General features: G+C 33.7%; 1 protein-coding gene across 1 annotated transcript; it reads left to right on the top strand.

Moving 5' to 3' along the window:
• Positions 1-27,178, top strand: LOC113231254. Its single transcript, XM_026465488.1, has 4 exons — positions 1-101; positions 24,888-24,973; positions 25,263-25,380; positions 26,847-27,178. Exons 1-4 carry the CDS (start codon positions 47-49, stop codon positions 27,071-27,073), a joined length of 486 nt encoding a protein of 161 aa, XP_026321273.1. The 5' UTR covers positions 1-46; the 3' UTR covers positions 27,074-27,178.
• Positions 27,179-27,292: the final 114 nt, after the last annotated feature.

The raw sequence follows: 27,292 nt of genomic DNA, 5'->3' as shown, positions 1-27,292 counted from the left end.
GGTCCCGTTTGCTGCTCGTGAGTGCTCGTACCTTGTTCCCTTAACCATGGCCCGAAGTGTAGCTTTGAGCTTTGCTGTGCTGCTGGCAGTGTTCGAAATTGGTACGTTTGTATTTGCTTTTACTCTTTACAACATTATATTTACAAGTTTTTTTTATTATATTCTTACTTTTTATGTTCATTATCTTTGTTTATATTAAAATAAGATTATAATAAGACTGTAAAAGAAAAAGTATTTAATTTTTATTTATTAATATTGGAGCCATGTTCCGTTTAGAAAATTTGTTTTTTATGTCGCTTTAAAGAACTTTTCAGACAACTTCCTATGTATAAAGAAAAGATAGAGACAATATTAAGTGCAAAGCGGGACAAATAACTTATAAAAAACGTAGTACCGCTATTCTCGTCTTCGAGATAAGTAAAATTAAATTCTCTTCAAAGAATATTTTCAAAAAAAGGAGGTTCTCAATTTGACTGTATTTTTTTTTGTTTGTAATTTGTGAACCGATTCAGATAATTCTTTTTTTTGTTGGAAAGAATGACTGGTCAGTATGGGTCCCATTTAAATTTGAAGAAAATATTCGACCTGTAACGGTAGCAAAGGGAATGAATTCGGTTTCGCGCTCTTTCCATTAACCGATTTCAATGAAACTTGGCAAATAGTACATCTATTTGCCAAGTTCCATAAACTTTTGAGGTCGGTTTTTTTTATAAAAAGCTTATTTCGAATATTTTTCTAACTATGAGATCAAGTTTATTTTTAGCTCCCGACGCGGAAAGAGGGGAGTGGGGGGTATATTTGAAGCCTTAGACTATGTGGCTATGAATTTGTGTGTCTGTCTACGATAGGAGCTACGCTGTTTAAAGGTCATCAGCTCTTTTCCCTGTTAATGTAGGGGTTCTAAGACATAAAATGAATGTTTATTATATTACTTCGACTAGTCCGATCGACTTGAAATTTTGGCACATAATGGTATTCCGATGACAATACAATAATAATAATAACCTTGATCAGTAGGGCTAGCACGATAGCGCGCGGCTTGTGCGAGAGCGACATTAAGCGCGGGATACTGTTATTATCGCATAGAGAATAACAATATCTCGCGCTTCTATGTCGCTCTCGCAAAAGTCGTAATGTTGATTAAACTCTACCTGTTCCTTCGTAAGACAAACAATCCACTGAGAAGAATGAGTAAGAAACTCTAGGAGATGCTCTTTGTGAATAAATATTTGTACACGTTTATCATTTACAATTTTAATTTCTATCACGACAAACTGCCAGAGTAAATTTTTTAACTAGATGAGTTCAAGGTATATAATTTCATTTTCTTTTTTTTTTTCTACACTTACGAGAGATATAAGTGTTGGCCATACAAATATTTATCCCGACCCGGGAGTTGAAGCGTCGACATCTGCGTGGCAGACTAGCATAGTAACCGTTTGGCTACAGAGACACTTACATTTATCATTTACAATATTTATTTCAAATATAAGAGATCAAGACAATCTGCAAGAGGTAAAAGAATCACTATCGTGGATTTAAAGCGCGAGATACTGGTATTGTCGCATAGAGAATAATAATATCTCGCGCTTCTATGTCGCTATCGCGCAAGTCGCGCCCTGTCGTGGTAGCCCTAATGAGTGCGACTACTTTTTAGCTTACATATGGTGACTTTATTGCTTTTTTTTAAGTACACTGCTATATATCGGAAGTTTACTGAATTTAAATTAAAGTGTTACTCGAATCTCGTTCTCACTATGAGTTCAAGTTTATTTATAAATCAACGTTATTCGGTCATCCGCGTGTTGACAGAGCGAAAGCTTGATATACCATCGTTGCGTAATCGCGATACGCGTTTATGAGGTATTTATTTTGCAAGCAATTGTATTTTTTGAATTGTCGCAATGTTGGTTGCGTAATTACATCTTTATTGTATCGTATTTATTGTATGTTGAATTCAGTAACCATAAAGTTCATTTATTTCCGAATAATCGAAAACAATTTTGTAATTCAATTTAATAATTTCCTTAACAAGCCAACCTTTGGACGCCAAGTAAAATTTTTTACAAATTAAAGAAGAAGAAGAAAGAAAGACAGAAAGAAAATACGTTTATTTGACTACCACAAATGACAACATACTAGACAATAAGAAACAAACCATAAGAGAATACTTATCAAAAATATTCACTCTTAATTATTTATCCGCGGTTAAATCAGTTGAGAGTTGAAATATACGATACCAACCATAGCCAGTTCTACAGCTTTGTGGCTATTGTGGCGGAAACCCTGGGGTCCTGGTGGCCATAGGCGATAGTCTACGATAAGGAGACGAAGTCAAACAATCTTTATTTCATAGATAAGCAAATTACACATGAAATCGGCATAATGATTGTACTCTACTGCTCATTCGTAACGCAGATTCCCCTGAGAAGAGTGAGCATGAAATTCTAGGGGTTGCTCTTTGGAAATAAATATTTGTCTTTTACAATATTAATTTCCATGGAAACAAATTGCAAGAGTAAAGTTTTTAATTATACGAGTTCAAGGTATATAATGTTAGTATTAGTAAGCGCATTGCGCACTGTATCCGGTTCGTATTCGTTCGGAATCCGAAACTATACAAATCTAGACAACTCGGACCCACTTCGGATGTCGCTTGTGCACTACATATGTCCGATTCTAATCCAAGGCAATACGAATATCACTTGTACACTTAGAGACAAAATGATCCCTGTGACATTTCAGACCGTCATTTCTCGGATTCAAAACTGGCCCTAAACTCTCATTCTCCGTCCGACATCCGTCCGAAACCATTACTGTCAAATAAGTAATACTCGACCAAATAAAAAAAACGCATGATGCGAATAAAGCATCATACTTGACATTGTCTTTTAATTGGTCGAGTATTACTTATTTGACAGTAATTGTTACGGCCAGATGTTGGATGGAGAACGAGAGTAAACCTCCTGATATGAATCGGACGTAGTGCGCTAATGCTCTAATTTTTCATTTATTTAGTGTCACGTAAATATTCCGATTTATTCTAATTTTATATTTTAATTTATGTCTAATATTAATATTAAACTTCCGTGTTACACATAAATGGTTCATGACTGCCTTCTCAATCAGCTGTGACCACGAAATCTGTCAAGGACCTGAAATGTCTGTTACTTTGAAAAAACAAGTACACGCAATTTTGATCCAAAAAAATAGTTTCGTTTCCTTGTGTAACAATCGCGAAAACCTAAGAACTCGATATGTAGTATTCTAAGTTTATTTAAAGCTGAATAGAAATAAATAGAGATAGAAAGAATCTGTAACCATACTATATTACATATTTAAGATTACTTTTATAGTTCGGCGTGTTGCGACAGCAATTGGCATACCATATTAAATGTAAGCCTAATTTATATTACGAAATTAGTAACATAAAATTAATTTTAGGATATTCATTTCGTACATAATTTCAAGCGTAAACATCTAATTTTATAAAATTAAATAGTTTCGTGAGTCGCGCGATTTTTTTTGGTAAAGCTTGTGTATGCAAATAATTTTATTTTTTGTTTTTTGTTTTTGTTACTTGCAATGTGAAATTAGTGTATTATAGCTATATGGGGCTTCATATACTAGTTCAGAGATTAACTTTGATGCACCAATAGGGTTTCTTGATAACCATTCGCAAATCTACCAACGTCTTTGTTTTCGAGACATTCTTTTTATTATTTTTTAATAAACATCTGTGTAACATTATTATGCATTGCAAAATATTACTCGAATATCACTGGTACCATAGTTGCTGCGATACTAAAGATGTCACGACACTAATTTTTACTTACATGTGTATTGAAATTAGTTTCGTGAAATCAATTCCAACATGCGTGAAATAAGTTTCGTAATGTAAATTCGGCATAAAGTATACAATATTCGCATTCATTCTTAAAATTATATTATTTTATATATTTTTTTTAAAAAACAAACTATGAATTAATAAAAGGAAGAACACGTATCAAAATAATTCATAAATAGATAGATAAAGGTTAGCAGGCTTTAAAATTTAATTGTCAAATACTCATGTACTTACATACATTAGCAATACAATTTGTCACAAGCAATTCAAATAGTACTTTCTTTTTAATAGGTAACATTTTTTGGAATAAGCAATATTGTCAGTTGTAGGATACATTAGCGAATGGCAGACACGCCCGCATTGATCCATATCTTTCGTAACTTTCTAGAGGGTATGTACAAATAACAATGCAAAGGCAGAAACTCGAAAAGATACTTTCTCCGACCCCAAAAGGTTGTATGTTGGCAACAGGGCAGTCAAGAACAAAGTAACGGCTTATATATACAAAGACAAGGTGTGCTCAGCAATTAGTTCCATGCATCCCAAGTGCTATGTACCTATAGTTTGACTCAAATTCGTACAATCTTTATTTCGTAAGCAAGTTACACTTGAAATCGTAATATTGATTAAACTCTACTACTCATCCGTAAGGCAGATTCCATTGCGAAGAATAAGTAACAAACTGTAGGGATGCTCTTTGTAAATTAACATTTGTATAAATAAATAAATAACGCACAAGTCCTGTATCGCAGGTGCCATGGACACACACATAGAGAACCACAATTTACACCCAAACTTACGAGAGACATACCTAAGTGTAGGCCATACAAATCGACTCATCCGTAGAACAAAGATCTATGTGCTAGACTACTTGTTCTCAGTATACATTTCGTTCGTTCTTCTTCGCTGTGGATCGACAGTTGTTCGATTTTATATTTTCGAAATGAAATAACATATATAAAGTCTCAAAATACCTTTACAGGCCTTAGTTTGAATAACGAAATTATAATATATAAATATAATTATAATTATACTCGAAATTTTTCTCCCGGCCCGAGAGGTGAACCCGAGACCTCTGCGTGTCAGACCAGCATCGTAACCGTTTGGCCAAGGAGGCAGTTACATTTAACATTTACAATATTTATTTCAAATGTAATAAATAGATCAAGACAAGCAACGTGCAAGAGCTAAAAAGGTCACTATCGTGGATTTTTGTGATTCCAATACGCAGAAGCTGTAGAATAATATGTAATGATAACCTTTAGTGTAAAGATTTGTGTTACTATAGTTTTGAAACACATAACCAGCATATTTTCAACAACCACCGAAATCTTATTATAGAAGCGTTATACATTGTACCTTTGTGACTTTGAGAAGACGACTGTCAAGAACACAGTTTAGTTTTATTCCTCGTGTTAACGTTGTGTTTATCACTAATTTTCATAAAAAATTCTATTCTTCTTAATTTAAATTATACTTTCATTAATGTATCGTGACGTCATTTTAAGAATGTTAATTTCTTTGAATTTCTCTCTCGCTATAGTACACACTTTTGTTATAGTGCCGTCACAGTGGCTGCGCTATTATAAGAAATTGTGGAATAGATTCCCTTCCCACGTCCAAGCTAGTCTGTTGATTGCTTGATTCAAGAAAAGGTTGATAGCGCACTTTCTTCTACTTTCTTTGTATTTATATATTTATATATATTGTATATTTACGTTATATATATACATTGTACGTGCTTATAATTTAAATATTATGAACTAATAGATAAATTCATCTATCCCTTTTTCTATCTTACACGGCATTGGCCGCTTTCACTGCCTTGAGTTGACCGGAAAAAGTCTCTTTGCTCACCTTTTAAGTATATAGGTATACGTATATACACCTTATAATTAATATTTATTTCGCATTTGTTTGTCGCAATAAAGTATATGTATATAAAAGATTTTATTGTTCTAACTAGAGAATCCAAGCGACACGACTTGATGACTCATATTTAATTTTATAAATTCGTAATCTTTTATATAACTTGGAAATATCTGTGGTAAAACTGTAAATAAAGTTTGAACATTGTTTAAAAACTAAATATAAACTTACCTACGAACCTTGCGCAACTATGTATAGTGAATCTTGCAATATTCACCAATGTATTTACAATTTGTAAGATTGTTTAAAACACATAGATCTATCGAGTTTTTAGGTTTTCGCAATTGTTTCACATAGGAAATGAAACTATTTTTCCGCAGTGCTAATTAATATGTTATAATATATTCTAAATTCCATTATTAATTAATAATAAACTTCATTTTATAAAAATACCTATTGTTAAAATAAAATAATTGTAAAAATTATGTAGCATAAATTGGAATGTTCCTTGTAAAATTTAAAAAAAAGTAAGTAATTAATAACTTTCGTAACTATAATGAAAAATAAGGTGGTTTGCATTAATATTAGACATAACTTGTTGTAGACTAGCACCTCAGTCAACAGTGAGCCAACGTATCAGGACCTGTAAAGGGCCCGATACGGTGGCTTTGTTTGAAAAAACAAATATACGTGATTTAAATCCGAAAAAAATAACGCAAGGTGGGAGTTATAAGTTTAAAGCCTTTATCTATATGTTTGTCCGTCTATCAGGGCCCAAGTCTGGCACTGATGGTGCCATTTCACTGATGATTTGTTCATTCAATCACTAACGATCGATGTTGTCTTACTAAGCCTACCATTTTTATTTTGTTTAATCGGCAATTTACTGTACAAATTTAATATGTACAATATTAGTAGATAACACTAACGAGTTCCAACACACACGTTCGACACTCCAATCATAAAACAAAAGACAAAATTCTCTATAGTATAATATTAACAATGTGGTAGTCAATTTTTTTATAACAATAAAAAGGTAGAAAGTCTTATTAGTAGGCACAGTCACGTGCGTCAATGTGTATTCGTTGATCGAAATTCAAATTCGATTTTAAAAATGAAATTTTAAACATTCAATAAACGTTTTCGGAGATTTTTCTATTGTTACTGAGCTACATGCACACATATTTATACACGTGACTGTAGTACAAATTTTATAAATACCTATTGCTAGTCGCTTATATTGCAACAATACAATACACGGTGACCTCAGTGCCCACTGGTAAGCACTGTGGACGCTGAAGACGAGATCCCACGGAGATCCTGACGTCGATTACCAGAGGAACCAATTAGGGAAGCGACTTTTCGAAATTAGTAATAGTCTGAGTTTTTTTATTAGTACATACCCGGCGTGAATTTCGTTGCTCTGGTACTCATGGTATCACGGTATCACGAATTCTTATATTTGAACCTACGGCCTTTACTTGAGAAGCGGTAGATCAAACCATTAAGCGACTACGGCTGTTTATAATTAAAATAGTTGTAACAACCATAATAACCTCAACACGGCGTTAGTACCGTCGCGTCACCGCTAGATGGCATTGGATGTACCCTGAAACGCGCCATCGAAGGACAATAAACAGTAGAACTTATCGAGTTCTTAGGTTTTCGCGATTGTTACACTTAGGAAATGAAACTATTTTTCCGGATTTAAATCGCGTATATTTGTTTTTTCAAACAAATCAACCGTGACCATGGGTCCTGTAAAGGGCCCAAAACGTCGGTTTGTTTGAAAAAACATATACGCGATTTCAATCCGGAAAAATAGTTTAATTTCCTAGTAGAATAACTTCTAAAGAAAGATTTTATATAAATTTGAACTTGACGAGAACATTGTACGGCACTGAACGGCATTCAAGTTGTGGAGACGGTTCGGTCTTGTTTCTGCTACCTTCGCTAAGTAAACTATGCTTTCACTTCGACACTAAACCCTGTGCTTTCACGCCAGTGAGACTCACTGTTGTGGGTTCCTAGCTCTATAAACTTGCCCTTAGTGCACGAAGTCTGTCTCAATTTGCTTTCTTCGCATCCCTACCCACCATCTCCGCTACATAATATAATTTCACATATAAGTGTAGTCATTTTTATGATTGTCATCTATTAACAGCACTTTTGGTGCATGACCACATGTGAGTTTATTATAACAAGGACAGGATTGTAGACGATATAAATGTGGCTTATTGACTGCAAAGAAATTACTCACAAACATTGCATAATACTCCTGACATAGATGAATGAGGTCAATGACGATGATGTCAGTGTGGCATAACGGTGTCGTAAATTCAGATAAAATTTCGGGACACCTTTACTACCGTTCCTTTAATCTTTTAGGCCCAAAGTACACACGCCCAGAAGCATTAAAGCGATTTAGTGACTTGAGTCGTAAGTACAAACTGGGTTTCGGCTATGCTAGGAGTTTTTATTTCCGGAACATGGTTTCTTTTGTACTTTTCCTAGAATTTCCCGGGCGTTACGGATGGCGTGTTTTCTTTTTTATCTCGTTCAAATTGTATTAAAACTACATTATTTATTTTGGTATTGCCTGCGTTTATTAACAATTTAGTTATGTTTCAATAATCGTCCACGTACGTACGCACTTAAAATAAATTAATATTATAAATAAGTATTTATCTACAACGTACTATTTAGTTTTAAAATATCCAGTCATACAACACATAAATCTAAACACACGGTTTAATTTTTAGTTGTAATTATCGAAACTTGTAATACTGAAGTTTCAAAAAAATCGTAAAATCTTATTGAGATGTTCCAATTTTTACCAAAGTTAAGAATACAAACAAACACAAAACACACAACACACATAATTATAACTATTACATAAAAAAAAAGACTCGATCAGAAGTTAAACCAGCTCCGTTACCGTGGAATACAGAAGTACTCGTCAAAATGACATATTATTCATCAGCATAAACACAAGGTAGCTGCTGTACAGTGTTAAAGAATTCCTCTCATCTGTCAGCCATTTCCATCATCAGATCAGTTTTAGATCATTATAACATTTGACTTTCATTGCCGAGTTTAATTAGAATCGGTTACCGGAAAGTGGGTGAAATTCAATACACTGGATTCATTCCCCAATTTTGTCAACCTTAAACGGGGAATATCTTCTTATTTTATTTTATTTACTGAGGAATGACAAACAATTGTATACATGGTTAGTTATACAGAATAAGAATATTGGTTTAGCTAATTGTACAATCAATTACATCATCCACAGATTATTATAAAAATATAACATTTTCAAATGAAGCATGATCGCTATTTTTTTTTTTTTAAGTACAACGCTGACAAAGAAAATAAGTTTAAAAACAAACAAACTTAATAACATTATTAAGTACTATTCACAAATAAAAAAAGCAGTTTCACAATCCACTACAGTGTCATACCCAATGTTTCAGTAACCGCCATCTTAAATTTGTATTTAGACAGATCAAAAATGTCTGCTTCCGACAATAACTCATTATAATTTTCGAATAGTCGCCTTGCAGCAGCGCGCATGCCTGAATTTGTCCTACAGGACGTAAGTTCCAATTCAATAAGAGAAATTCCAATTCTTCAAAATTAAATGGGGTACCTTTTTTCAATAAAAAATAATCATCGAAATCAGTTCACAAATGTCGGAGTAACGTGTAACATACCCAAAAAAATACAGTCGAATTGTGAACCTCGTCACTTTTTGCAGTCTGCTAAAAATAGTACAGGAAAAATTAAACATGACTATGTTATGCGTGATTGTGTGTATGTGTGAAGATTAAAATGACTTTTTAGAGGACACATGTTCATCTTACAACATCTAGTTTTCATCAAAATCGAGTTTCAGTGAACGTTTAATTTTCATAGTTCGTCTAATACATAAACAAGCCATTAAACGACTCGTAAACCAGTCTTGGCATATCACTATTAGTGACATAAGCAGCAACAAATAAAGCAAACAACATCAGCAGTAGCGGCTATAAGTATGCTGTTTATCGTTCTAAACCCTCATAAAAATTGATTCGCTAACATCGTCTCTATTCAGTTAGACTAAGGGTCAAAATTGGTTGTAAAGCCGGCCCTTATAACATTTGGAAGTTTTCTCCTTTTGGCAAATGTACAGAAGTCATCTACATAAGAATGGATAAGGTTATTGGACAAGTTTCGTTGAGATGAAGTTTGTTAAAATACAACAGTGACCGAATTTTATGGGTACTTTCGAATTTCAGCTTAACCCCTTACGCCCCGTGTAGGTACAGTCAACAGCACATGAAACTTCAAACTTTTGTTCGCATATCGCCACCATTGCAACGGGACACCGTCCGTCATTCTGTAGCCGGGCCATGTACTCTCGTTTTTTTCGTTTCGTGTATTTCGGCCAAATAAGTAATACTCGACCAAATTTAAAGGAGCATGATGCAAATGAAGCTTCATACTTGACACCGTCGTTTGATATGGTCGAATATTACTTATTTCACAGTAATTGTTTTGGGCGTACATCGGGTGGAAAACGAGTGTAGATGTGCTGCCGTCTACATTATAAGTGATCCAGACTCAGAATATGATTCGTACTCCCGGTGTAAATTATAATGAAAATATCGTATTAACATATAGCGCTATAATATATTCTATATGACCATAGGATATCCAGAAAATACTTTTTTCATACAACTCTGAGGGCATACTTGCTTGGGCCTGAAACATGTGCAATTATATTAAGTACATTGAGCGTTTAGCGCTTTACCTATTGTAGTTTGCTGGGTCTTATTAGGTTCAAAAGGTCTGTAGACGTCCGCTACTCCCATAGCGGAGAGGTATTCTAAGAGGACTTTTTTAAGTTACCAAGTGACGGGACGAACATGTCGTGCGTCTGTTGGTAAGCAACAGGCTTGTCCATAGCAGTTGCAGTGTCAGAGATTGAAATCGCAAAGATTTGAGGGGCACTACCACTGTGAAATTTGAAGGGCACTACCACTGCGCCCGTCACCCTGAGACATAAGTTGACAAATCTCATCAGCACCCTTACCCTTCAAAACCGGAATGCTCACAAAGTGCGAAAAAAAAAGAATCATCTAAATTCGTTCATAATTGTCGAAGTAACCGCGTAATATGCGCACAAAAAAAAATTACAGTTCAATAGAGAATTCACTTTTTGAAGTCGATTAATAAAAATATACATTTCGATGCTGGAAAAGTAAACGACTCGTGCATTTGGAAAATGTTACAGGAGAGTGATTTAAAGTTTTTTAAAAAAAAGTAATATCATAACTCTAATCTTTTTGTTTTATGAAAAACTAGAAAGTTTCAGCTTTCCCATATAACTAACAAAATTAGAGACTTTATATCGTTTTCCTATAATATTTTCCAATTGCACGTTAGACGTTTTACCTTTCCAGTGTCGATTTAATACTTTGTACATTAGATTTTAAAGAATTCTCTCCAGCTATCATAATTGTATATTGCAAAATAAGCTAATTCTAACAGCCGAAAGAAACAATGTACTGGAACTTACAGTGTTTTGGTTTGACACGATAGGCTGGGTAGAGTTTTTTTTATGATACCTGGTGACGCGTATGTACTGCATAGATCGTAAAAGCCCCTTAGTTTACTGTGATAACCTGGTGAGACCCTGCTTACATTGTATATATAGCTGACTTTACAAGTCGCCGAGGAGATTTTGTCGTGAGACTTTTCCAACTTTGTAAACTAATATGAAATGCGAGTTCGTAGATGTATTAAAACTTGTCCAATTGGAGATAATATTATTTCTGGAAGATGTCCAATTTTTTACTACTGGGTGCATTTCGAGCGAACAATGTATAGATGTTCATGGATAAGAAATATACATTGACAGAGACAGAAGAAGCTAAAAGCTTTTCAAGCGAGTTGCTGACAGTTATAATAATAATAATAAAAATGTGCTCGACAGCCACACTCTTTACCTAGTCTAACACTAGAGAATTCCCTGAATGAGTGCTAGAGCAACGAAATTCACTCCAGGGCCCTACCCTAATCACCTAGACTAATTTAGAAAAGTTCATCTTATTCAGCGTCCACATTGCAAGCCTGAGTACAGATCGATTCTACGTTACGCAAGCGCGTCTTTAAAAAAAGCAGTTACAGCATATTTTCAATATTAATTAAATACAATGAAATTTTGTAGATCCCTCCAAGACACTAATATTTAGCGTCGTGACTCAGTACCATTCATTTTGTGTAGTTACAAAATTGCCCTCGCCCACACGTTTGCTTCGCAGCGCATAGAGACAGACAATTTTATCAAACAACAGAAATGACCGTATGAGCTCGTAAAACAATCCTCTAATTTATGATTGTATTACAAGTACCTATCGGACGCTCCAGGGGTCCCTATGGGAACTTCCTTGATAGCTATTTTAAAATATCGAGCAAATCTTCCGATCTGTATTCGTCACACGTTTGCGCCGTTCTGATGAACTGAAAACTAGATCACGTAAAACTGTTCTACTTCAAAAGAGTGTAATAGTAATGGAAATTATGAATTGCAATGATTGTGCAGAATTTAAGAAATTATTATTTCATTATCTGAATGATATGACATTCTACAATAATGAAGATTTCTCATAAAATTTACGTTACATGTTAGTTATCAAATCTGTTACTGTAATATTAATATTGTTATTATGTGTAACTGCATGATTATAGTATATTATAGTCATCGGGTATATAACCAGAAATAGAGACGAAATGTCGTTTAATTTGTTTGAAAACTATTCTGCCAAATCGTTACTGCGCTCTGATTGGCCAGCCCGAATTCATAACAATTGACGGGTATCGGCAATTGTTTCACTTCAAATTCCAGTTTAACTTGAGCTTTTTGAGATTTAATATTTAATTACCAATGAAATGTGATTCTGTTTGTTTTGTAATTAGATGTTTTGCTGTTTTTCACACACCACCGAATGGAACAGCCGCCCATATTTGGAGAAATTATCTTTATTACAATAAATACAGAATATTTTTTTTTAATATAAGGAGATGTACACATAGGTCAGTTGTTGACGCTGTACTATTTCAGTTTTCTAATTTGTGATTTCAGTGCATACAAGAGTTGATATTCAAAGTGATATAAGGCCCATTTGCCTGACGAGTTGCAAGGGATGGATAACCCTTATTTCGTCTCTATTTCTGGTTATATACTGGATGATTATAGTATATTACAAATTATTGCATGAAAACTAGATAAATCTAAAACAACTTTATTTGCCGCAAGGCAGATCACAGTGATTCAAAATTCATTCTTGTAACAACCCGTACTTATATCACAAAAAACTAAATGATTTGATTTGAATGTTTTCAGAAAGAAGTAACACTGTTATTGTCATTACATGACACGTTTTCTTTAAATGGTGACATTTTTTCTACCATGAAATAGTTCGTAAGCAAGGTCGCGTTCAAACAAAATCAATTGTTAGTCTCAGCTCTACATTATATAGTTTTTTTATGGAATTAGTAATAGTGAATAATATAAAAATCTATGTAAATTGTATTGTAAACCACATCAAAATTTATAAATAAATACGTAAAAAGTATTCTATTGTTTTGGATTTAAATCACGTGTATTTATTTTTTCAACACGAACAAAAAAAGTCAGCCGTGACCAGTGGACCTGTAAAGAGCCCGAAGCTTTAGTTTGTGTGAAAAATATACACTATTTAGGTCCGAAAATATATTATAGTTTCATTTCCAAACAATGTAACAATAGCGAAAACCTAATAATTCGTTATGATTGTGTAAAACTGTAAATATTATTTTCGGTATTTATATTTCGACTACATGGACTTTTATAATACCACGTCTTAACAATGGCGAGATTCTGAAAGGAATCACTTATGTCATATATGACATGAACCTGCTACTTATGTCATAAGTCTAAAGGATTTCCTCAAATTCAAGCGTCAATGTTATTGACGGATCAAGAGATTGATAAGAAAAAAAATCAATGTTGAAAAAGTATGGAACCCACGTTCTATACTAAAAACCAACATTAAGAAACCAACTACTTAATAGATGCTTGACCCAAATTTTTTTACTAGAATTTTTTTATATCTTTTTTTTACTTTTTATATCTGGCCATATTGATTAGAAACGTTGCAAAAGGATTAACGAGGAATTTACTTAACGGGCACAATCGTACATTAATATTACACGATGTTCATCAATTACGTCATTGCTAAGAGCGAGTTTACATGGAAGGCACATTGTCGTAATGGTCATACTTAATCCTCCTATTTGCTTATTATGGCGGAAAATATATTATCTCCAAGGCTGACTACATATTTTATGATGCATTAATATAGTTTCCTATTATTGTTCTGTTATGCTGTTGAAGGGATTTGTGCATTGTGTTGGTTACGTAAAAACGAATGATAAATTCATCTTTTCGACTTGTAATTAAATTCTAAAATTAAGTCAATAAATGAAATACTGTTTATTTGTTAAAATTTGCATCAGTAATGAAGTTCTTTTAATGTTTTCTTAATTTACACATACGTCATACGACTATGATAACATTTATTACTAAGTATTAACAGAATAAGTTGCTAATGTCGACTAAGCAAGAGAGTCAAGAGTGTAGCGATGGCGCGATGGCGGCTGTAAAAAATGCAATTGCTTATAGAAGAATATTATTATTTTAATGTATGAATGCAACTTTATTTACTTAGGAGATTTTACAGTTGTGAATATTGTGTATGGAAAGAGTTGGGAATGTTTTTCAATCACAATTCTCATAGTTTATATAAAAAGTAAAATCAAGTCGATAAATTTTGTTGCCTTCATCTCGGTAATACGTAACCTAAAAAAAAATTGTCGGAAAAAAGTTGTTCACGAAGTCTAATTAAGAATGTCGTATCCAATGTTATTATGTAAATAATTCGTTTTCCTTATTATTGTAACTTACATTCTTCAGCGTTGTAAAGAATAATAGGGTATCAAATTTTCGTAATGTTTTATATGAGGCTGCGCCTATTAGATTGCAGTTAAGTGTACAATAGTTGTATATGAATACGTGGAAACTAATTTATATTTTTACCACCATTCCACTTTTATAGGCGGATTTTAAAGGCACCGACAGAATGATAAAATCTCAACCGTGACAACGAGAAGGAAAAACACCATGACCTCGAACGGTCGTGTACGAAAACAGGCTACTCGTTAATTATTAATAACAAGCTCGCTGAGGAACTGCGTGAAAATAATCTGTATTATCGTAAAATGTAGGTTTTGAAATAAATTTCAAAGATATGTACATACGAAGTGGATTTGTAGGCACATAGTTACGTCATACAACCAACCAAATTTCTTGTAAAGATAAAATAGAATCGTGAAAGAATTCGCACAGGGAAGAAATACCACTTTACCTATTTCGGCCGCCAAACAGTAATGTGAGCATTACTGCGTTCCGGTTTTGGGGCCGAGAGTGGTGGTGAAATTACAGGTACATGAAATTTGTTACCTTACGTCTCAGGGTGACAGGCGCAGTGGCAGTGCCCCTCAAATGTATTGATTAATGATTGATTATATGATTTAAAGCTTGAGTGGCACTGCAACTGCTATGGTCACCTGTCGCTTACCACCAGTGCACGACTTGTTCGTCTCGTCACTTGGGAACATAAAAAATCTTATTTTAAGCGTACAATATTCTGTACAAACTTTTGTTAAGAATAAAAACATGATTACGTAAAAAAGGTCTAAACCAACAATTTAAACGCAAAACATACAATTTTTCACCTCACTAAAGCGAAAAATGTTAGATGAAAGAAAAACAGTTGTACTATATAACACATTTTTCTCTAATCAAAAGAAAATGTTTATGGATGCGTCCTGAATTCGCACCTCATCCATTTTTATTTAAATATTTTAGTTCTTCGACGAATTAATACTACTACTGTAATTACTACTACGATAATTAAAAAAAACTAATTTCTTATAGTTGTCAATTTAATGTCAACAATAATAAGAATAAAATATACCAACGGATTTATATTAATTACGTACATAAATAATGTAAGACAAATCGTTTAGTTGAACGTGTCATTATGTTTTTTTTTTCGAAAGAAAAAGTTATTTTAAGCACAGTCCATCATCAAGTTCGATATTCAAAAACCTTTTCCACGCTAGTGTGGAAAAATCGCTTTTGCGCACACATTTGTAATGAGAAAGAAAGCTTTTCCGAGCTAGTGTGGTGAAAAAATATTTTCAATGCCAACTGCATCACATTACGTGCAATGTATTAAAGTTACACAAACACATTTAGCGTTATAGTTAGTTCCTCTCAAAGAGCAGACGGTTAAAAGTTGATTATTAAAACGATAACTAACGTTAATTATACTAATGAACAGTTCGTTCCTTGCATGTTTATGCTATGCAGAGGTCAGTTGACAATTTTATACGATAATCGCAGTATATTTCCAAAACAAACTGCGAGTTGTGAGAAATTTGTTTGGGACTATTTTATAGCAACTATTATCAAATGTTTTAAGGCGTGTTCATTTTTGCACGTAAAACGATCACGGAATCGCTCTGAAACTGCATTAATTGAACTCAAACCAACCATAAGGTTCGTTTACATACGAATGGACTATTTATTTAATTATTAGCTTTCGCATGAGTAGATTATTTATTTTATTCTAGAGTTTCGCATGGTTTTCCTCAAAGATTCCAACATGGTTAAGTCGGAGATGAACAAAAATCATTCCACGAAACAGTAGGCACATAATTATTTCTTTCAGCTTCGTGGCTACAATAAAATTAAACAAATGATTGCGCAATGCATAAACTTTGCAAATGTACGACGTAGGGGATATAAGACAAAAGAAAAAGACTGTTAAAAATAATGGCCACGCTTTATCTCTTAAGACTTTTTTGCTTATAAGGTGACCGTTGAGTCTTTTGTTTTTTTTTTAGTATTTTGGCCACCGTCCAAATGTTAAGTAGTCATATTGCCATCATTCTGATCATGGTCATATATAATATGGTACATGTCACTGTAGCCGTATTTATAAATATGATAACACAGACTAATTGAGAGCATTAGGTTGCATATGAGTCTAAGCGCACATTCCAGATATGAAGGATACTGTTGTAACTTATTTGCTTCCTTGTTAAGTGTCCAAGTCTCTTGTCGCCGGTTTTATTAGAGGCATCTCTATCTACTTTTATAAAAGCTGGAAATGCACTTTGAAATTTTGTAACAAATTTTGCATACAATTACGGTATTTCTGATGTAGACTTACGTACTTTTACAAAAACCTGATATGTAAAAGTTATTAAAAATTATTTGTAAGCTTCTTTTTATGGCGAATTTCACATTGCAACTACAAACAGGTTACTAAGTTAAAAGTAAATCCAGATCAAGTGATAACGAAATTATGTTCTGGTATGTACGTCTATGTACATTTGTTTATATTTTTTAATAACTGGTAAAGCTTAAACATGCTCCATCTGATTTGATACCTTGGCGGTGCTATAAGATGACATCATCGCACTGAATTGGCATTGACGGTTACCGGTTATCAATAAAAATAAACAACTCATAATTCTACAGTTCGTAGCAAACTTGTTATAACGCTCACTATGCACATGAAAGTTCACAGATAAATCCTTCAACGAGTTTATCTTTTACTTGGAAATATTTATGTTTCTCGAATTATAGTAGAGTCATAGCAAACATCATATTTTTTGCAATGGAATGTTCTTCTTTGGTATAATAAAGTCGCATGTTATCATACATCAAAAATGCTTTTATGAATCAAACTATATGTATAATAATATGTATATGCGAAATTTAAAAATTAAAAAGTGATTTGAAACCTCTCTCTTGAAAAGTTGTTATTTTGCAGATGTGGGCTTATTACATTAAACGTGCGACATAAAAAACATTTACGCCTAAACAAAATAACTATCCAACGAATAACAATTTTAACGTAATTTTTTCATCTACAACGTCGCACCAAGTCCATTAAAATCCGGCTGTCTCACAAAAAACGTCCTTTACCTTATAACTATTGTAGACCTTGCTACAAACTTAACAATGTCAGTAGACAAATTTAAAAGTAAGATTTTCTTGGAAAAGTTTTGGTATGACTAAAGGACGGAATGGGCAGTGTATATTTACCTAAACTCCAAGGAAGTATACAATACATTGAAAGGATAACACCTAAAATTCCAAAACTATGTATCTTTATTTTTAAAGAGCAAGTAATCACTGTGCTACGATAGCGTATTTAGAAGACAAATATTATTATTCATGATGATATTACAAATAGTGTTTTATCCTCTTTATGTATGCTTTATGTGAAGATTAGACAAGTACACTCTAATTTCGATCGCTACTTATGAGTTGTACTACTTACAAGGTTGAAACATATTCCGATCTGGATTATTGTAAGCAGTAGATTCATTTCCGTACATTTAATACCACTTACACATGCACGCGATTTTAAGCAGCGATGCAAACGCGTTACAAACGCGATGCGAATGCGATGCACGTTTTTAAAATAATTAACTAATTAATTTATTTCATGTATTTATCAATTTCACTTTTAAATTTACATTTAACAAAACACAATAATGTGCATACAGATTTTCGTACATAATTATTCAACATAAGCAACTGCATCGATGCAATCACGCGTTTGTATCGATGTAGTAGCGTATATAGTTTGCATAAGTCGCCGTGTGTAACCACTTTATAGGGGATAACAAGAGATAGTGGAAAGAGCACAGTCTTCTTCTTATCCTATCGATGGCATACACGGTAAAGCTTGTCGTTGCGGTGAAAGGATTTGTCAATCTGCTGAAGGTAATCGCCGATTGTTGCCCAGGGTACGCCAGACGTATAAGTAAGGAATGATACGTCCAGCGGGGAAGCTCCATTTGATACCCACTCAAGATTGATTATTACAAACGATTTAACTCGTCAACAAATCAAGTCATTAATGCACATATTTAAATTACAATCCGAAACGATTGTTTCAAATTGTGTTAATACGTAAGATCGAATTCGCTACGTGACTATTATTGCACTCGATTGTACGTAATTCAGCGTCCATATTGGGCTTTGATCATTCTATAACAGCAATACTTTTACAATATGTAATATTATACACTATACATGTCAGCCGTGACCATTGAATTGTAAAGCGCTCGAAACATTTAGTGGAAGAATTAAGAACTATATTCGATTTCAGATCCGAAAAAATACTCACATCACAAGTGAAAATCAGGTTTTCTTAATGATTTTTTTAACAACAATGGATTTTTTTGGTCAATATAATTTTCAAATCAAATTATAAAATTGACCAAAAAAATTCATCAATGTTTAAAAAATTTAATTAAATAACCTGATTTTCAGTAATTGGCAATCAACAAAAGGGATCAAACAACATGCTTGATCCCTAGACACTTTTGTTGCGTGTAGTTTCATTTCCAAGGTATATACTTATACAAATATACATTATTTACCAAGCTCACAGTTTATCTCTGTAAAAAACTCGATTGGAAAACGCTTCTATCGATAGCACTTTTAAGTTTGTCATAAGCGATGACGAACAGACACACTTCGTTGTACCCCGTTGGCCTCTTAAGCAAGGTGTACAAAAAATATTTGCTATTATCATTCTCACGTTTGGCTTGTCATGGAACTACTAATTTTTAGCCTCGTTTATACATTTTCGATGAAGTAATACTCAAGGTATGGGTTATGAAGTCATTTTGTGGTCATCTTTGTTTTTGAACTCGTAAGAATAATTTGTATTCATTACGCATCATGGATTTCAGTTATGAGTAATAATATATTTGTTAACTAATTATCGCTTATTTGTTTGTTAACACGATGTCGTGTTAAATTTTTTGGAAATGGTCCACAAAAGTCTAAGTAGCCAACTTGCATAGTGTAATACAGCACTATATAGATCTATAATAATATATTACATATGAACGAACCCACTTGGCAAGTATTATATGAAGGCCAACCACTTCCAAAGAGAATCTTCGAATAGCTAAGACTCCAATCGTAGCAAAAACAAATGTTTTAAACAATGACTAAAACAATCAAATAGATATACCAAATGCGCTGTTATATTTTCGGTAACGACATAATGTCTAGGTTAACGTTTAGAGTTTTGACAAATGTTTTCCGTCTCCTTTGCTTTTAAAACACAGTGTTTCAAAGGTCCCAAACACACAGACGGTTTCGCGTCCTTGAGTCTACGGAGAGACATTCTGTGGTTCACACATGGGACTTGTCAACTTATGTCTCAGGGTGACGGGCGCAAGGGCAGTGCTCCTCAGATCTTTGCGATTTAAAGCTCTGATTGGCACTGCAACTATTATGGACAGGCGTGTAGCTTACCATCAGGCGCATGACGCGTTCGTCCCACAACTTGACATTGTGAAAAAAAATTATGAGATACAGTGACAGTTATCGCTAGCGACCGCGTAAACTATGTTTACATATAAGATGTTGTTTCTTCTTGTGACCACTAGGATTTTGCATTTCGGTAACATTCGAGATATTGGCACCTAAAGTTTCTTTTTACTAGTTTAATCTGACTTATTTAACAATCAAACTGAAACAAAATAGGATGTGAAAAAAACGAGTAGAGGGGGTTGTTTAGCTTATTCCAGTTACGTTAATAACCCGATTTCGCAAAAAAAGTATCGATTATGTTAGTTATGATTAGGAGGGCAGCCTTGGCTCTCTGTATGTTTTCTACCGTCTTTGTAACGTGGGGGCTCAGATAAACTTATCGAATTAGTGCCATCTTCATGTTTGCCTGGCATACTGACACCACGCGGGCATCACGTTCGTTGCTTCCTCGAACCAGCAAAATGAGAAATGGTCTCCTTCCTAAAATATTCCTTTGCGCTATGATATGAGGTTCTACAAAAAGCGAGTCAAAAGGACTCTCAAAGTCAGGCAACGCATAGGCAGCTCCTTTGATGTTGCTGATGTGCATAAGCGACAGTGATTACCTCCCAACAAGTGGCTCGTCTGCTCGATTGCCTTAAATTAAAAAAAGATAAACACCTAAAAAGGCACAACATGACTGAGTCAACGCAACGTGACTTAGCTAATATTGACTTTGTCGTTGTTATATCTATGTTGAAGAGCCCTATCTACGCACGTGTTTATAATATTAAATCATCATTGGCCCCAAAAACTAGACAAAACCAGTGAACTGATTAATATATCCAAGGATGTAACGTTCCCAACATTTCTTAACGCATGAGCTTGTTGTCCTTGTAATCGGAAGAGACAAAGTTATTTTGTTTTATCGAGAGCTTAATATAAAATAACTAATTATGAATAAGTATATATTTATAATGCCTCTGTATACTTCTAACCGCTCTCTCCGCAGATGACAAGAAAAACATTCCAAAAAGCAGTTTTTAAAATTAAATTTGTTGAAACGTTTGCTGAAATAATCTGCAAAAATAATATAAACTTACATAAACAAGTATTATTATAAGAAAAGACAAAAAATGGTTGTTTATGCTTAGATAAATACGAATATTTTCAGCAACAGAGACCTAAATCACCTACTTAGAAACCATTCCTTACGTAGAAGACATACCTACAGGAGCACAAAGTAGAGACCACAGTTTTACTACCAAATAACAAAGTCTGGAGATATTTTTGTATTCTCACAATAGCGAATAACTGCAAAAACATGACGATAAATTGTGCCCCTCACTCTAATAACGTTGTTTGCTCACTGGGACATTCCTTAAAATGCGGAATATAAAAATTTCCAACTATTCCACGCAGATTCAAAACGTTATAAACCTGTTTGGGTTAAGTATATACGTAACATTTTATTATGTCAACGTTTATGTCTAGATCGTATTAAATCGCTATCATTAAGTAAAAAGTACTTTAAAATCTTTTAAATTAAACATTGTTTGTTTATACAATTGTAAATTTAATATTTATAGGTTTAATCCCTCTTTAGAAAAGACGGCACATATTTGTGATGTTTTGATAACAATAATCCCTAAATTATTTTCTACATACAACTGTTCTACTACAACTGTTCTGTAATTTCTGTTCTCTTAAATCCAAAAGATGATCTACTTAGTATAGATTACGTAGTCTACGTGGTAACACATTTATAGTGTGATTGTCGTTAATTTATCCAATTGTAAAGGGCAATGAGTTGCTCAGAGACAAAAGCAAATTGTCAAATGAGAGGGCGAAAGGTCAAAGTCCTCACCACGGTGCTTGGTCGTTTATTAGGTTTTATTCCGGCTTTTTATTAGCTAATTTCATGACGTGAACATTAATTAGGGGAGGAGGATTAACGCAATTACGTCATTATTTTAGATACAGAACAGAGATCACGGAAGCTATCGATATTCCTTGTGTGCTTATAATACTGGAGACATAGTATAATAGGACTATTAGCGTGACTCCAGACATAGCAGCTCGGCCTGTATGTGTACATGTCTGTTGCGCGCCGTGTACGGACGTACACATTCGCATAATCTCGCGGTGCATTCGAATTGCAAAGCATGGGTTGTCATACGCGCCATTGATTATAGAATAAATTAAAAAGATATATGTATCAAAAGATATATGTATATATATACATATAATATGAAATATGTATTTATCTAAGTATTTATATAGTCCGTAGTAATTTAAAATTTTTGCTTTTTTTTTATTATTATTATTTTATTATAGGAAATGAAACTATTTTTCCGGATTTAAATCGCGTATATTTCTTTTTTCAAACAAACCGACGTTTCGGACCCTTTACAGGTCCCATGGTCACGGTTGACTGATTGATAATTTTATTACATAATTTAATTTTGTTTTGTTGTGCACGTAAGCCCGTTATCGTAATTATTGTATCCTGTATTTTGGTCTGCAGGAAGAAATTTCTTATGGAAATAAGCAGTACCTTCAGTTTGTGTTTTCCGTTTTATCAAATGTGATTTGTGTTTTCCTGTACAATAAGTAATTAAATAAATAATAAGAATTGATTATAAAAAATGGCATCTGATAGTAGATGTGTTTATTGTTGTATTTATAGTTGCTTAAAGAAGAGTGTTTCAAATTCAGAATTGAATGTCTGTGTAGAATGGCAGGATTACCAAACAGATTTATGATGCAAATGTGGGTGGAAGGGTTTGAAGAGGACGTCTCAGAAGGACTTACTTTGACCAGATCAGTGACGTCCTCAAAAAGGCTGGGATCCGAAGTGACAAGTATAAAAGAAGTTGTATAAAAAGGGTAGTTGATGTATGTGAGGCTCGAGATTTGTGTCAGGATAGAATAAAGTGGCATTCCGTGGTCTCTGCCTACCCCTCCTGTGGGACAAGGGCATGAGCTTTAATGTCTATTTCATAATCTCGAGATACCAATTCGCGATATTGGTATAAAAATATCAAACGCAACTAATGCATTTAACAAAATATATTTCAACAAAGAACGATACAGTGATGAATACCTTAATTTTCTAACCGACTTCCAAAAAGGAGGAAGTTCTGAATTAAACAGTTTTTTGTGTTTACACGATTACTCCTGTATTTATTTCCAATTACAAGTACAACATGTAAATACATATAAACAATAATGTGACAACCCTACGCTCCGAGAGACGCGACGTGTAGGCCGGAGTTGAACTGCTTGTCATATTATACTACGCTACAGATGTCCCATACGATACATTTTAGCTGGAAAGTATTTGAAAAATATAGAAAATAATTCTGTCAATCGCATAAATATATCTTTTAGATATAATTAAGACAAAAGTCATGAAAATAAAATTAAGACAAAGAAAGATAAAAGTCAGAATAGAAAGTTCTATTCTGACTTATATCGACATCGGATCCTGAGACACATTTATCTTATCCAATTAATCCAATCAAGACATTGAGTGGAAGTTAGATTACTATTTTGTAACATATATCTTTCCTTATAGACTTAATAAGAAAGTTTATATTGAATAATATTCACATGGCATTAAATATAGGACATAATAGATAACAAACCAATTATAAGATGGTTGTGAATTAATAATTTACATATTTGATAAGCGGCTAATAATGTATAGTTCGTTCTATCACAATATTAAAATCAATTAGATTTACCTTCATTAAGCAATATACCTGCACATAATACACAGATATGTAGAGTAGTGAAAGGAAACGATGGGCAAATTCATTAGTTAAAACACTAATGGGAGTTCTAAATCTGAAATAACTGTTAAATGGAACAGCTATTTTTAATTTGCCGGTTCATTTAATAGCCGTTATATCATTGTTAAATGGAACAACTATTAATATGCTTTTAGATATCCGTTGAACTCCAAGACTTTGGAACATGTACATACATAATACACTCACTTGGATTCCCATTGAGGTAGACAGAGACTATCGATCGCCACTTAGCACAATCCTGCATTTACATTCATCAATATTTTCAAACAGGCGCAACTAAGACTCAATTCGTCTTACTACGCACTCCAACCTTTTTAAGTTTACTTGACGTAATTATGCGTCCCACTCTGAGCGGGACAGTCCCGCTTTTAAGGTTCGTGCGTCGCTTCTTCGTGCTTTGACAAAACAGGACAATGTGCCATTAATTTAAAACAAATGGCGCAAAAGCGAAAAATGTATAAAATCAGTTTACCAGACCACACAATATTACTTCTATGTTTTATTTTTGATCATTAACATTTTTAGTTCTTAAACATGTGTTTTATTTTTAAAACAATGTTCATCATTCAGGTCATTTTTAGTATACTCTCAATTTGATCTGAAAATTTTCTTCTTGACCGTCCTCTTGAAAAACATGCATAATAAATAACATGCACCTAGGGAAGACGTTGCTCATCTATGAAATTCGAATTAGCTGTCGTTTTTATTCATTGTTCAATTTGAAAGTAGCAAGAATAAATTTACTATTGGCGAAAAACCAACAAGCTAACATTGACAAGTGACTTGTAAGAAAAGAATCAGATGTTATTGCTGGACATACAACTTTTGACATACAACGTATGAACAAATTAGTTTTCCAAAGTGATGTAATACATACGAAATATGAAGATTTTTTAAATTTCTATTCCAGGTTCATGCCTGCGGTGCTACCAATGTAATTCGGAATCGGATCCCTACTGCCGCGACCCTTTCCAGGCTGGATCCAGGAATTTCGTGGTAAGTTTCTTAATTTATTCTGCATATAAAATTTGACTATAGTAAATTACTTTAAAAAACTTATATCAATAACAATATTTGATGATATATGTGTAATGATATATATATAACACATAATTTTAGACAAGCCGATGAGAATTGGAGCTTCTTTCCTAACTTATCAATTAACTCTAGTAGAAAGAGGATCTACACTATACAGCCTAAAAAGCATGCTAAATAATTTTTAGAGTGATTATAACATTTTTCTGATTCATGATAAATAGCAATGATCTTTCTCTCTGTTTTCTAGGACTGCTTCACTCAGGACGCTGTGAACTATAACAAAGCGTATTTGAGCCACATCTTCGAGCCCCGTATGCTGGAGTCCCCTGCCGGCGCCACCAGACAATGCGCTAAGATTGACTTACGTGAGTGTCGATTTGTACTCTTAGTTATTGCCTTCTGGAAACTCTACCACTACTTTATAAAATCGTACATCATCTGAAGACTTCAGGTGCATAAAAATGGAAGTAAATTTATTTGCTATTTCGCGAACCCAGTGATGGTTAAATCGTATCTCTCCGAGGCATCCACAAGGGTTGTTTTAAATAGGTGTCGGGTACATTTTTGGTGTGGGTACATCTCGATAAATATACATTGATAAATTATTTTCATATACATAAAATTAGTTGGAAATTATTATTATTATCGAAGGAATATTATATCTTTATAATTTCGAACCCTGGTCAGCGGAGCATCTGAGTCTTGTACCATCCTGGGTCTAATTTATCACACCTTAACTATCAACCTTATTCTAGACTAAGTTATTCGTTCTAAAATTTATTAACATCATTTTAAACTCAAGAGTTAGGCATATAGTACATCAGTGCGGTATGTATATGTATCTGTGTATATAACAGTGTAGTACATGCTAATGTTTGGTTTTATTCGTCCACACCTGTTACTTAAATAAAACTAAATATTTTCTGTACCTACTAGTAGCTGTATCTAAAAGTGAAGGGACCGTGGCGTCATAGGCACTACGCTGACCTAAATACAGGTTGGCGAACTCCACGTGCCTTCTACAAATTTTCCAAACGTCGACATGCTGATTTCTTGTTATATTGTTTAAAATATCTATGAAGTTGTCAAGTATGATTTCGACTTAAAAACGTATGCCAGAAATTTAGGAAAATCATTTGTGCCTAATACATAAAGTTTGATAAAGAAAGCAATTAAGATAACGTACTAAAAAGTAGTAAAAAATAATAATTAGCTTCGAAATTAGGACAATCGAATTTCAAAAACGAAACACAAAATTTCCAATCCTTGGTTCAAATATTTTTTATGATACCAAATGACGGGACGAACAAATCTTTCGCCTTGTGGTAAACGGCACGCCTGTCGTACATAACAATTACGGTGTCATTCACCTTTAAATCACAAAGGTGTGAGGGGCACTGCCACTGCACCCGTTACCCTGAGACATAAGTTGACAAGTCCCATGTGCCAGTAATTTCACCAGCACACTTACCCTTCAAAATTGAAACGCAGTAATGCTCAAATTACGGCTTGGCGGCAGATATTGGTAAAGTGGCAGTACTTCCCTAAAATATTCTATTGCTACTAAAATTTCTATTAACGAAATTAATTGATAACTTTTTTAAACATATTCGCATAATCATAATGTATTTCGTATTATTTTAATAACTGTCATTTGATAAACGCACCGTTGATGTATGATTACATGTGGCTTTATTATACCAAGGGTATGATATGAATACCTATGGAAATAACTGTTTGGAAATTTACGTTATATACCTTACATTATATATTTTTACAGTCTCACTTTTGTCATATATCTATTTCTCTAACAACTCTATTTTGCTTACAGAGACCGGCGCCACAATCCGTACGTGCCTTGACGTGAACTCACTGGTACCTGACCAAATCTGTGACGCTCTGCAGAGATCGACCTCCGAATTCCGTGACCCCGGCAGACAGATCAGACACTGCAGCATCTGCAGTACAGAACTTTGCAATGGAGCTGGTTCAGCAACCTTCTCCCTTCCTTTGGCAACTCTCGCCCTTATCGCCTCATACTTGTATTATAAGCAATAATATAGTAAACAACTAAATATAACTGTTCCTTTTGCAACAAAAAAATATGTAAAGAGAGCTTGTGTACTTTTATGTAACTTAAATATTAATCGTGTAAAGATAAAGTCGTTTAGGTTTTCTGAAATGAATTTTTTATCTTAGTTCGCAAAATGTTTGGCTTATTATTGTCTTGTGTAAAAGTGTTACGTCGCTTAGGAACAGTTCGCGTGTTGTATTAGT

Source organism: Hyposmocoma kahamanoa, unplaced genomic scaffold (assembly GCF_003589595.1).
Source record: "Hyposmocoma kahamanoa isolate Upper Pololo Valley unplaced genomic scaffold, ASM358959v1 65, whole genome shotgun sequence".
Taxonomy (NCBI): domain Eukaryota; kingdom Metazoa; phylum Arthropoda; class Insecta; order Lepidoptera; family Cosmopterigidae; genus Hyposmocoma; species Hyposmocoma kahamanoa.
The sequence above is the reverse complement of the archived record's forward strand: the minus strand, read 5'-3'. Positions and strand labels throughout refer to the sequence as shown.